A 12,602-nucleotide genomic window follows, 5' to 3' on the forward strand; every position below is an offset into this window, starting at 1 on the left:
TCATTATGCAATCCAGTAACACTCAAAACATTGTCATCGTATTTTAGTATTGTATGTTTTTGGCAACTACTATTGCTGCTTTTGAACCATAATTTTAATCACAAATCATGCATAAATATTATGACTTTAAAAGTCATAAATATGAGATAAAAAGTTGGAATTATGATTTGAAAAGTCAAAATTATGATTTAAGAATGTATAATTAATTATGCCATAAGTCAAAATGACTCAATGTTACATCTGTCAGCTGCGGTGCCCTTCTGTTCCAGCAGATGCGGCCTCGTCCCTCACTGTCTCCATAGACAATGCTCAATATTAGTTTACTGGTTTCAGTCTTGTTAATCATATCATGACTCTGTCTATTTAAATGCATCATCTCTCTGTTCGTCTGTGTTCCTGTGCCCTGTCAATGTTTGGACTGATTACCCTGTGATTTTGACCACTGCCTGCATTTGGATTCTCAACCTTTGGATGCAATCAGGGATGATGAGTCCAGGCAGAGAGTTATGGGAAATGTAGTTTCATCAGGGAATGACAATAGTCTGATGTGGAGTGCCCTCTGGTGGTAATGATGGGCACTCTCATTGGTAATCTTGAATGACTGGTATGGACTATGACTTTGGATTATACTATTTATACTGATTATAAACTTCATTTGGATCCTCACTCTCCGCTGAATTCTGTGTTTCCACCACCGAATCATTATGTATATGCAAATTATAGACCAATTTCCAACCTGCCATTTCTATCTAAAAGTCACCAAAAATCTGTCTTTATACAGTTGCTGAATTACTTGCACATTCATTCCGTCTCTGATATTTTTCAGTCTGGCTGAACCCTTCACAACACTGAGTCTGCTCTTTTAAAAGTTTTTAATTATATTTTAATAACTACAGGTGCTGAAGACACTATAATGGCTTTAGTGCTATTAGACTTCAGCTTGGCTTTTGACTTTGTAGATCACAGGATTCTTTCATCTCGGCTGGAATGTTTGATTGGTATCACAGGTACGGTACTCAAACGGTCCCAGTCATTCTTATCTAGGCCTAATAGAAGTTTTTCAGTTAGCTTAGGCGCTCATTTATCCTCGGCAGGGATAGATATTCTCATTATACATGCTACACTTGGGATCAATTATGAGTAAATTTGGTGTGTCGTACTGTACCTCTGTTACTGATGACACCCAACTCTACATACATGTAAAACATAGCTTAGAAGTCAATATGACTATGAAGAAGAAATCTTGATCACAGTCACAGGTGAGAGAAGCTCAGTGGATATGTGGAAATATTATTATTTTTAAACATTTGGATAGCTGAACACTAACGCGTAATGACAAAACAGACACGGCTTACTTTTCAAGCAATTTTTCAGAATATTTAAAAAAGTTTGCAGCATGGTAAATAAATATAATATTGTGTTTTTGACAGAAAAAACAAAACAAAACAAATGGGCCTATATGTAGCGCATAAGTCTAATTTTAGCATTACATCCAGAAAAAGGCTAATAAAGTGAAATGTTTACTAAAAACATAGCTATAGTCTTGGCTATTTTAGTTCCCCTCACTCCACAACAAGATTTTTTTAAAATTTAACGTTAGGCTATTCAGAAAAAATATAAGCAGCGTAGTATAACGTCAGTGAATGAAGGAATGCCTTTTCTGCTGTGTTGTGTTTTCACTTACTGTAAGACACGTGACCGAGAATCAGCTCGTGTGAGACGAGATATTACTATCAAATTTGTTTTCATTCATTTTTCTTTCCTTGTCACCGCTAATCTTGCAATAATTAATGCCGTTTTGACGCCTGATTAAAAGACTCAAGCAGATTTATCATGTAAGTTTTCATGTTTTACAGTATCCCGTCTGTGTGTTTTTGTTATTAGTAAAGTCTAGTTGTCTAATCGCGCTATTGATGCGGAAATGCGTCGACAGGTTTACGATGAACATATCCGTTACTGTGATAATGATAATGATTGTCATTAGCCTAGTGGGGTTATTAATATAATTATTAGATTATCTCTGAATTTCTAAAGCGTGTTGTTTGTGTATTGAGTTTGACTAATCATTTTCAGTATTACACATGGACAATTTATTAAAGCAAAGATTCATGTTTATAGTGTGATGTTTCTTATTAGGCTAGTCATTTTTATCATGTAAGATGCACATGTTAAATATTCAGACAGTCATATTTTACCGCTCAGGAAAGCGTTTTATCCCTGTATAAATGTCTTTGTGATTATTAGCCTGTATCTGTGACATAACCTGCTCTTCTGTTTTCTCATCAGGTTCAGATGGTTGAATCTGCTTCTGCTGTTTAGCTTTATCAAATATAGAGGTCAGTATCATATTTGTTTATAAATTGTAGCAATGCTTGATCTTCAGTTCCAGGAGTTATTGTAGTCGTATTGTGTCTCTGTCGTGTCACTCAGCCAAGAGACTTTGGTTGATGGTGGAAATTCCCCAGCATATTACATTATCATATCCCACATCCAGACTTAATCCAGTTCACTCCAGGTCATTTGTCTGTTTGCTTGCAAAGGCCAATAAGAAATACTGTTTTAATGGGTGAACAAGCTAAGAAAGTGAGATGATTAATTTATATTGCCTGTATTTGCAGAAACCACCACTGTAGGAAACATCTCTATACATGTGACGGGACAAAAAGGAGAAAACGCCACCCTGCCCTGTAATATTGAGGCCAGAGACATTTTTCATGTTATTTTAACCAGACTGTCAAAAAACATCCTTGTCTGTGAGAATAAAAACTGTAGTGGACAAGCGTTTAAAAAAGGATCATGTGACATCATCATCAAGGATCTGATCTTCAGTGACGCTGGGAAATACATTCTGAGAGTCCATTACAATAATACTCTGGAGCCACAAATCAGGACGTACCATCTTCAAATTCATGGTAAAGTCAAAACTGATCAAACCATCAGCTTTCCTTCAGTGATTGTGTTGGTATTCCATGAATTCCTGTAATCAGAGACACTGAATGTGTCACATATCGCTTATTCAGTTTAGTCATCTCCAATATGGGTTATTACAGTGGTTCTCAACTCCAGTCCTCGGGACCCACTGCTCTGCACATTTTGGATGTCTCTCTTATCTGACACACTGGGTGTTTCTCAATATGCGTTCTTCAGCGATCTTGCGTCCTTGTGTTCTCGTTTTACGTCATCATTAACCGTCGAAGTTCAGACCCAATTCTCAAGAACGCAAGTACAGAGGACGCATGAAAGAACCCGGATGTGTTCTTGATACCGAGGATGCATCGAATGCAGACTTGAGCTAGTACTCGCCTGGTGTCCCAGAAGTCATTGCGGCCGGTTCCGAGTTCGTTCTTCCAAGGAAGCTTGGCAAGACCGGTCTCCACGAGAACACAAGTCCGTTCTCTGCGTTCTTGGAATTGAGAAACAGCCACTCAGTTCAGTTCATGGAGTCTATCCTAACGAGCTGATGATCTGAATCAGGTGTGTTAAATAAGGGAGACATACACAATATGCAGAGCAGTGGGTCCCGAGGACTGGAGTTGAGAACCACTGGGTTATTACAATGTCTTGCATTGGAATATTGGAATATTATACCACAGATTGCATTTGTTCCACTTAAATCTATATATGTGTTTATGGCCTTGCCTGACTGACACCATTATAACAATAATTGAGGGTAAAGTGTCTTTCTGTTTCTCCTTAGATGATATTTCTGTGAAGAAAGGCGAGAAAGTAAAGATGAATGTTCTGTTGTCCAACGCCTATAAAGTGGAGAGAAACTCTAGTGAAGGCTGGACAGAGGTGTGGACGAGAGGTCACGGGGTCAACAGTGTTCGACTGACTGATCAGGATGGAAATCTGACCATTAATGAGTTTACAGCCAATGACACTGGAACATACAGAGTTCTGGACTCTGAAGGAGAAACCTTGATCACAGTCTCAGTCACAGGTGAGAGAAGATCAGTGGATGAGGAGAGATATTTGAGCTGATTTTACAGCTGAGGTTTATTCATCACGATTTGAACAGCAAATGGTAAATTATATGACTGAAGTTCCTGATATACTCACGGCAAAGTTCTTTTTCGTTCTTCGTTTAGGGGTCAAACGAAGTTTATAATGCGTGAGGAGCGATATACTGTTATCGAACATCTGACGCCAACACGGCTGAGAGCAGCGTTTATATGAATATATGAATATGTGCTGCGCGCTTTCCTTTCAGTAACAATAAACACACAACAAAATTGAGAAAACAGCAAGCATTTTTAATAAAGCATAAGTATTGCATCTGATCATTGCAATGTGGTTACGTTTGCACGAGCTCTACGGCACTACAGTAACGGTATATGTCACATTTATTTATATATCACACAATAGATTGCTTAAAATCAAGCAGCGTTACCATATTAAACATGAAAAACAGCGTCTGTCTCGTTTCATTAGAAGTACAACTTAATTTTCTACTATAAAGCAGCTCTCCAGTGTCTTCATGTTTTCACTCGCAGACGTCTCACTGAACAGGCCAAATGAGCCAGAAAAGATTTTCACGTGAAAGAAGGCGCACACATACAGTCAAACCAAAAATTATTCCGACTATTTTTACTAGTGTGTGCAGGACACTATAGTTAATTTATGTAAGTGAGGATAGCTAAATAAAGTAAACTGTGACATATTATACACAAACATTCTTCATACAGTGACTACCAGTGACATTTATACAGATTTGGGACCAAAAACGATTCAGACACTTTGTTGAGCATGTTTGGCTCAAAGTTATATGACATTATCAAGATGAATTTGTTCTGACACAGTTTAACTCTTGAGTTCTTGTCATATTTTATTACCATTTTCTAAACTATAGCGAATAAACTGTGATAATGTGAGAAATGTTGAAGGTGTCTGAATATATTTTGGTTTGACTGTATATATTATGTAATCCCCACGCACCAATGGCAGTACAAGGTGTTTACCAGCCGAAGCGGAATTTTCCAGAAGGTTCACTTTGGCAAGCTGTTTCGAACTCGGCCTGATTTTGTCCAAAATAACGTCACATCAGTTCGTTCTTCGATTTCGCTTGAAGTATATCGTGGCCTTAACCTTTTAATCTCCTCTACAGAATCCAGAACAGACTCCGGCTCATCAGGAGAACGCACGGATGACCCTGAACATAGTAAGTAGAACAGGAGGCATTGAGAGCTTTACGAAATCTTTAATGGGTAACTCTCGCCAAAATGCAACCTAGGGTCTTTTTGTTAATCTACCCGAGGCAAACATTAGTTTAAAAGCATAATTAGGATGGAAACACCACTTTTAAGTTTGACCATATTTTCGCTTTCTGTCAAATTGCCTTTTGAATGGGAGTGAATAGGGCACTTCTATGATAGCATCAAAAATCGCTATTTTTAAAGTGTCACCAGCGGCTCTACACATGAACTCCAGCATTGAGAACAGTGTTTGTGTGCACAGAGTTTACTAAAAAGAAAGATTTTGAACAAGCCAGCATTTTGTCAGTCAAAAATAGTCGATCTCCGAATGCAACGTAACAGGGAGGAGAGTAAAGATGGAAAGCTCCTAAAGCGTCGTTCCATATAAATTCACGGATAATTTGTTGTTTTGTCGTTAGTGAAAATCAATATTGACCTTGTATTTGAAAAAGGATGCTTAAATAAGAAACAATACTAAAATTCAGAGTCAGACTGTCAAAATGCCGGCGGACACAGAGACAGTTGTTCAAAATCTTTCTTTTTAGTGAACTCTGTGTACACAAACACTGTTCTCAATGCTGGAGTTCATGTGTAGAGCCCCTGGTGATACTTCCAGCACAGTTTCGTGTTGTGTCGAGCCTTCTTAGTGTTTTAAAAATAAAGATTTTTAATGCTATCATAGTCGTGCCCCATTCACTCCCATTCACAAAGGCAATTTGACCGAAAATGAAAATACGGTCAAACTTAAAAGTGGCGTTTCCATCCTAATTATGCTTTCAAATGAAAGTTTTCCTCGGGTAGATCAACAAAAAGACCCTAGGTTGCATTTTGGCGAGAGTTACACTTTATGCAGTGAGATTAAAAAAGCATTAAAAAAGTTCTCTTCCCACCTTCCTCCTTCCAGCTGCAGTGTATTGGTTCTGGAGTGTTGGACTGCCTGTGATTCTGCTGGCTCTGGTGGGTGTGATTGTCTTTGTCATCAAGAAACACCAGTGTCTGAATAGATTTTACTCGCCGCCGCCGGATCAGGATGCAGGCCTATAATAATCTCTCCTGAGGGCCTATAATAATCTCTCCCGAGGGCCCGTGCGGAGCGAGATTAAACTGTAAAGTGGTCCAGAACATCCAGAGACTTGTAATTCACCTTCAGAGTCAACAGTTTTACAGAGGATTCTGTCAACATACTGAATATCTGCAGCTGTGTGATCCATATCATCTTCAATAATATCAGAATTATTGAATTATTATTGTTTAATGATGTGGAATCAGACATTATTGAGTCACTCATTTTGAAAAAACAGGCCTTGATAGTGCACACTTTCACTGTGTGATGTAGACTAGCAGAATACAGTCAGAATGACCCTGGAATTCAAGATATGCAAAAAAATACCCCTGTATGAGTCTTACATTTATATATATATAATATAGTTAAAGAGGTCATCGGATGGCCATTTTACACAAGTTGGTGTGATTCTTTAGGGTGTTCATGTAAAGTTTGTTACATACTTTGGTTAAAACTCCTCAATGTTTGTGTAAAACAACACCCTTTTACCTCCTCAAAAACAGCTCTGTCCACAGCGACCCGTTTCAGTGCATGTCTCTTTAAATGATAATGAGCAACTGCTCACCCCCCCCCCCCATATATATTTGTTTATATACGCAAAACTTCCTTTATATTTGAGTCCAAGTTCAAACACTGAAACGCTACATTAACGTACGTAGCTCTGAAACACTGCCAGCGAGACATTAAACAAGAGGAGCTCACAACAGGTTTTGCGTGGGAATGCAAAAAAGAAAAAAACATTTTTTTTTATCCCATCCTAAATTTTTTCCACCAACACGTCCCAAGTTTAGGGGCTCCGTAGTGTACAAATGTCTGAGGGTGGACATATGCTAATATGGGAAATATGTTAATACAGGAAATATGCTAATACAGGACATAATAGGTCATGGTGCTCAGAAAATCCAAACGGCTTGATTATTGAGAGTGTTTAGGCTTTTTGAGGATTAAAGAAAAAGGAGTAAATTTTTCATTGTGTGGTGGTTGTGTCTACACACTGCAGAGACACATTTATATGCAAACACCATATAAAAGTGAATTTTGCATCCGATGACCCCTTTAAGCACATCTGTTTTTTGCTCTATTTCACAAATGAAAGTTTCACAGCAGAACCGTTGTGGCCGAAGCTCAGTGACGTTTCGTTGATGAGTGAATATTTTGATCGATTTAACAGCATTAAACAGTGTAAACACCAGTGTAAATCTAAATGCCTCTTCAGATGCAGCTTCTGTGCCAAAGATGGGCTTTCTTGATACTGATTTCATCCGATTGTGTCTTAATATTCTAACTGAAATTATTGATTAAATAAAATAATTTGTCATAAAAGATGATGCATGCATCTAGGTTAGGAAAATATCCATGTAAAGAAAAGAAAAACCCTTGGAAATCAATTTTAAGGGAGAAAATATCAGCTTGATATATGAAGAATAAAAGTTGAGTCAGTCAGGCCTCACTGTAAAAAAAGAAAAGTTGACTTAACTTAAAATTATAAGGCAACTTGCTGCACAGATTTTTTTGAGTTGACTCAACTAAAACATCTCTATAGTTGAGTTGACTCAACTATAACATCTCCAGTTGAGTAAACTCTGTTAGTTGAGTCAACTCAAAAAATCTGAGCAGCAAGTTGCCTTATAACTTTAAGTTAAGTCAACTTTTCTTTTTTTACAGTGCTAAACCAGTCAAGACAAACCAGCACAAAAACTCTCCGACAAATATCGTCATATTATCGTTATCAACAAAATCCCAGAAAATATCGAGATATCATATGTGCCTAACAGTGAAGGTCTTGAAGAAAATACTTAGTATGTTTTCTTTATATAAATGTCTTTAAATAAGTGTAAAGATGAGGAAGAGTTGAGTCTGTGTTCCTGCCAAGCTGTTTTTCCAATATTAATCATCTTTAGAGTTTTTTCCCTTGCCGCTGTTGCTTCTAACTGACCACTAGGGTTTTTTAAGATGTCAAACTATGCTTTTTGAAAAAATGAACAATTTTTTTTTTTTTTTTTTTTTTACATGTGTTGTAAACCACTTTTGATAAAATTTTGACTGTAATATTTTGTTGGATTTTAATGACCTATTTTTATATGAAATGGAATTTTGAAGATATTCAAACTCAGGAAAAACAAAATTTTCAGGTATAAAGATGAACTTTAGCCGCTCTAAACATTATGCAGAGCCGTATATGGTGCTCAGAAGCCAAGAGAAGCACAGTGTTTGATGGACTTTACACTCCTTTTGTATAAACCAGATGGATTAATAGTGTGTGTTTTCTGCTGTCCTCATTACCTCACTGTGACTGTGAAGTTTTTGATCATCTAATATGTCCAAATGTGAGCAGTCATGTCTTCTGAGGACAGATATTGTGGTTTTGCTCTATTCTGCTTTGATGGGATATTGCAGATCAAGCTGTATGTGATCTGTGAAATGTTGATTATTGTAGATCTAGTGAATGTGAATGATACAGCTCTCTAGTACTAAGGTAATCCCTTTAAAACTATGTGAATTAGACATGTCTTCATCATTTCAGTATGCTAATGTCTACAGTATCTGTCAGAATCAGTTCATCATGTTGAGTATTGTTGGGATAGGTTTAAATTTATGGTCCTTTTGTTTTCATTCAGTTGTTTTCTGTTGCTCAGTATTGCTTTGCTCAGGGTATAAGAGGGAAATGAACTGTTGATATGGTCAATTTATGCAGTTTATTGTTCCCGTCTGTATTTAAATGCGTAACATAATAAATAAGTGCCTGCTTTAACAGTTTTGAGCATCTTTCCTTTCATCACTGATGTTTTTCACCTTTTCAGAATTGCAGCGTAAGCTTCCTGTCTTACATTACCTCAGAAAACATAGACTTCCTCCTTCAGTACTTCAGAAAACACATGTGCAGTAATGCAGTGACGTGAACCGAGAAGAGACATCATTTGTGTTTGTACATTTTTGTAAAGAACTTTTTATGTAATCTGGTCAAAATAATGAATTAATCTCCCAGAATAGAGCTTAACTTGTATGAAACCTGTAATATTTATGATCATGGACTCACAAATCTACACACACTTATAGTCAAGTTTTGCTCACCAAGTGTCTTTGCAAGCTAAAGTAAACCACATATAACACATTTTTGAGATGTTAAAAGATGTGCACAGGTTACCATAAAAACAACAACAGCATTCATAATGTTTATTATAAGGGGAAAAGTACAAATACGAAAGTTGCAACACTTGATCTATTAAGAGACTATTATTCAATGCTTTATATTTCTCTGATGGAAGTGGAACTGTGGTTTAAGTGTCTCTGCATTGATCTTAAACCTTTAGTTTGTTCAACACCCTTAACAACAGACACAATGGAGAAAGTCATTTTCTTCTGTGTATTTTCTTGTTGGATTATGCAAATCACATCCAGTGGTAAATATATTCTATTTCAAGCATTCATGAAATTAACATATCAATCTCAAATACAATAACCATAAACAGTCTAAAAGAATGTGTGTTTATCAATGTCTCTCCAGATTTGTCAGTTGAAGGATCTTCTGATGTGAGAGTTCGGATTGGAGAAGACATCACTCTGAACTGCAGCATGAGAAACAGATATGAAGTTGCCTGGTATCATCTCAGATCTGAAGAGCTCGTTCTGCTGATTTCTGCTGAGAAGGACAAAAACGGGAGAAAACTCCTGATCAACTACAATCCAAACAGCAATCGCATGGAAATAACAGCAGACAGTTGGGTCACCAGAGTCTCTTTAACTATTTCTGGAGTAACAGAATCAGATTCAGGACTTTATTTCTGTGGAATAAAGTCTGACGCTCCAGAGATGCACTTCGACAAACCCATCAGACTGGAGATTGAGGGTAACAGATTTCAGTTTTTACATCATATCTTCACAAACTAGTCAATGTAGGAGGGAGTGGGTAAGATGAGCCACTCAAGACGAGATCTGAACATGATTTTTGTTTTAGTGGTTTGTGACTGAGAGCAACACATGAGTAGATTTATAAACTTAGCACTAGACATTGCTTAACTAACCCAAATTTTACAGTTAATTGAGGCAATTAAAAAAAAGGTCATAAAACTAGTTAAAATTACAGAAGCAGGTTTTTGTGTGTGTGTTCATATATTTATGGATAAACATATCATATATTCACAGGTCTTTTTGTAATAGAAAAGACGAAAACAGAAGTTGAAATCACAGGTAAAGTTTTGCTTGTTCAATTGATTTTTTATTTGTTGTAACTGCTCTTCTGTGGAGATCTGGCACTAAATGTTGTATATGAATATGAATAACTCTTGTGTCTCTGTAGACGAGGTGACGGTGACGGAGCGTGTGTTGATGTTCGGTGGTGTTGGACTGGCTGTGTTTGTGTTTTTTCTGACTACAGTCATCGCAGGAGGAATCATTTACCATCGTGGACAGCAGAAAGGATGGAGTGCAGCAAAACGTGCATCTATAATGAGCTACAAATCAGCTAAATGACACATTTATGTGCTTTATTTTACAATTTGAGCTTTGCACTGCCACTAAAATAAGCATCGCTGTCGGGAAACACAAATGAAAACAGACAACTTTGGCTCAGATACTTTTCCTGTTTGTCAGATTTCACTTTAAGAAAACTGAGAACTGAAACGGAAAACTCAGAGAAACTGAGATGTTGTGGTAAAGGTCGCCTTTATTCAGCACCAGTGAAACTTAAACAGGCTTTAATGGCTGTGGTGATTATTCAGGTTTGTGTCATTCAGTAAATGTTCAGTTAAATTTCAAAGTGCTGTCTTTAATGCAATGTTTGTTATAATTGTAATGAATGAATGAATGAATTGTAATTCAATATCAATGAACAATATGCATGATAGACTTTTGTAGAGAACGGGCCAATGTCCTTTTTTTCAAAGCAAACAGTTTCTTCTTAATGCAAACAAAAGCTTAATATCATCAGACCAGCAGGACTCGTGATAAAAATGAACATTGTGTCTGATTATATCTTTAGACATTATATATTTTTCTAGAGGAGCATTAATATACATATAAGCTGTTTTCAAGAGAAAATGTAAATCTCTTCTGTTGCACATAAAGCTGGATTTAATAAAAATGCCAACAAATGAATTCAATGAACAATGTGTTGTTGGGAGATCTGATCAAATAAACAACTTATGTGATTATATGTGCATTTTCTGCCAGAAAACATCATCATTACCAATGCTAAACCTCTTCATCATAACTAAATTCAGAGATGTTAGATCTGTTCTCTCACTTTCAGAGAAAAGGTTTCTTATCATTGTCATGCAATGCAGAATAATGATTTCCTGTCTGACTGCGTTATGTTTATGCAATTAAAACCACAGAATATGAGGGAAGGGTGATAACAATATGCCATCCTGACTCTAGAAGGGCAAATAAAGTAGTGTGTGTGTGTGTATACTGCGGAAACCAGCGCCTTCCTCTGGTATGAGCGGTTCGGTCTCCTTTTACACTCATAGAAAGTGCTTGTGCCAATGACATACACTACACTCAAAACCCATGTTTGGGTCAAAGGTGGACAAACCCAACCGTTGGTTTAAAAAATGTTATTACAAATTTAATATGGTTTGTCCTCACTTTCAGAAAAAAGGTACAAAAGCTGTCACTGGGACGGTACCCTTTAAAAAGGTGCTACCATTTAGGTATTGATAAGCACTCTTTAGGTATAAATGTGTACCTTATGAAGGGTTTTCTGCTGCTTTCATGACCTCGCTCTGGGATGTGTTTCCCGAAAGCATCGTTAGCCAACTATGGTTGCAAGTTCAGTCGTTATCAGCACCCAGCAAACATTGGTCCGACGGCAACGTCGTGTCCCTGGCCAAAAATAGTCGCGGTATGACGGCATAAATCGGTAAAAATATGTAACACCGAACATTTCCTAAAAATGCATTCAGATACATTTGTACATGTCTACAGTTCTCTGGGGTTGCATGTATAATTGTTATTTTGACTTTTAGCTACGTGTAGTTCAATAAATAGTGTATCGGGTGAGAGGACGTCACCTGGTGACGTCTTTTACACGTGCATTTATAGTCCATCATGACCCTCTATGAAATCCTTGTGAAATATGCAAAAGCTGTGCTTAATCCTTGCATGGTTAATACTGCAATAATTAATTTAATTGCCCAATTCGATTTTAAGAGGTTGTGAAGACGTCCACTGACGTCCTTTACACGTCTAGCAAGACCGAAAAAAACAGGAATTATCTTTATATGAAATACACGATTTGTATACAAAGTAAATATATTTACTTTATCTTGTTTAAATAAATTATAATCACAAAGTGCCCAGTGTGGTTAAGTGATTGCAAAGCCACTGCATTTTAGTCGTTTTAA

At 37.0% G+C, this 12,602-nt stretch overlaps 2 protein-coding genes across 3 annotated transcripts; both read left to right on the top strand.

The window, feature by feature from the left end:
• Positions 1 to 1,678: 1,678 nt before the first annotated feature.
• LOC311093981 (uncharacterized protein) lies at positions 1,679 to 7,600 on the top strand. 2 transcript variants are annotated; one of them, XM_084131702.1, is made up of 6 exons: positions 1,679 to 1,835; positions 2,287 to 2,336; positions 2,619 to 2,912; positions 3,698 to 3,943; positions 5,108 to 5,161; positions 6,100 to 7,600. In XM_084131702.1, coding segments are annotated over exons 1-6 (786 nt in total). In that variant the 5' UTR covers positions 1,679 to 1,833; the 3' UTR covers positions 6,240 to 7,600. The 2 variants fall into 2 exon arrangements, with proteins under 2 accessions (XP_083987828.1, XP_083987829.1); XM_084131703.1 differs by having other exon boundaries at positions 1,704 to 1,835; positions 6,074 to 7,600.
• Positions 7,601 to 9,546: 1,946 nt separating this feature from the next.
• Positions 9,547 to 11,352, top strand: LOC311093998 (uncharacterized protein). Its single transcript, XM_084131734.1, has 4 exons — positions 9,547 to 9,659; positions 9,764 to 10,105; positions 10,402 to 10,446; positions 10,556 to 11,352. Exons 1-4 carry the CDS (start codon positions 9,599 to 9,601, stop codon positions 10,726 to 10,728), a joined length of 621 nt encoding a protein of 206 aa, XP_083987860.1. The 5' UTR covers positions 9,547 to 9,598; the 3' UTR covers positions 10,729 to 11,352.
• The last annotated feature ends 1,250 nt before the right edge of the window (positions 11,353 to 12,602 follow it).

Source organism: Abramis brama, assembly GCF_963993115.1.
Source record: "Abramis brama genome assembly, chromosome: 12".
Classification (NCBI taxonomy): domain Eukaryota; kingdom Metazoa; phylum Chordata; class Actinopteri; order Cypriniformes; family Leuciscidae; genus Abramis; species Abramis brama.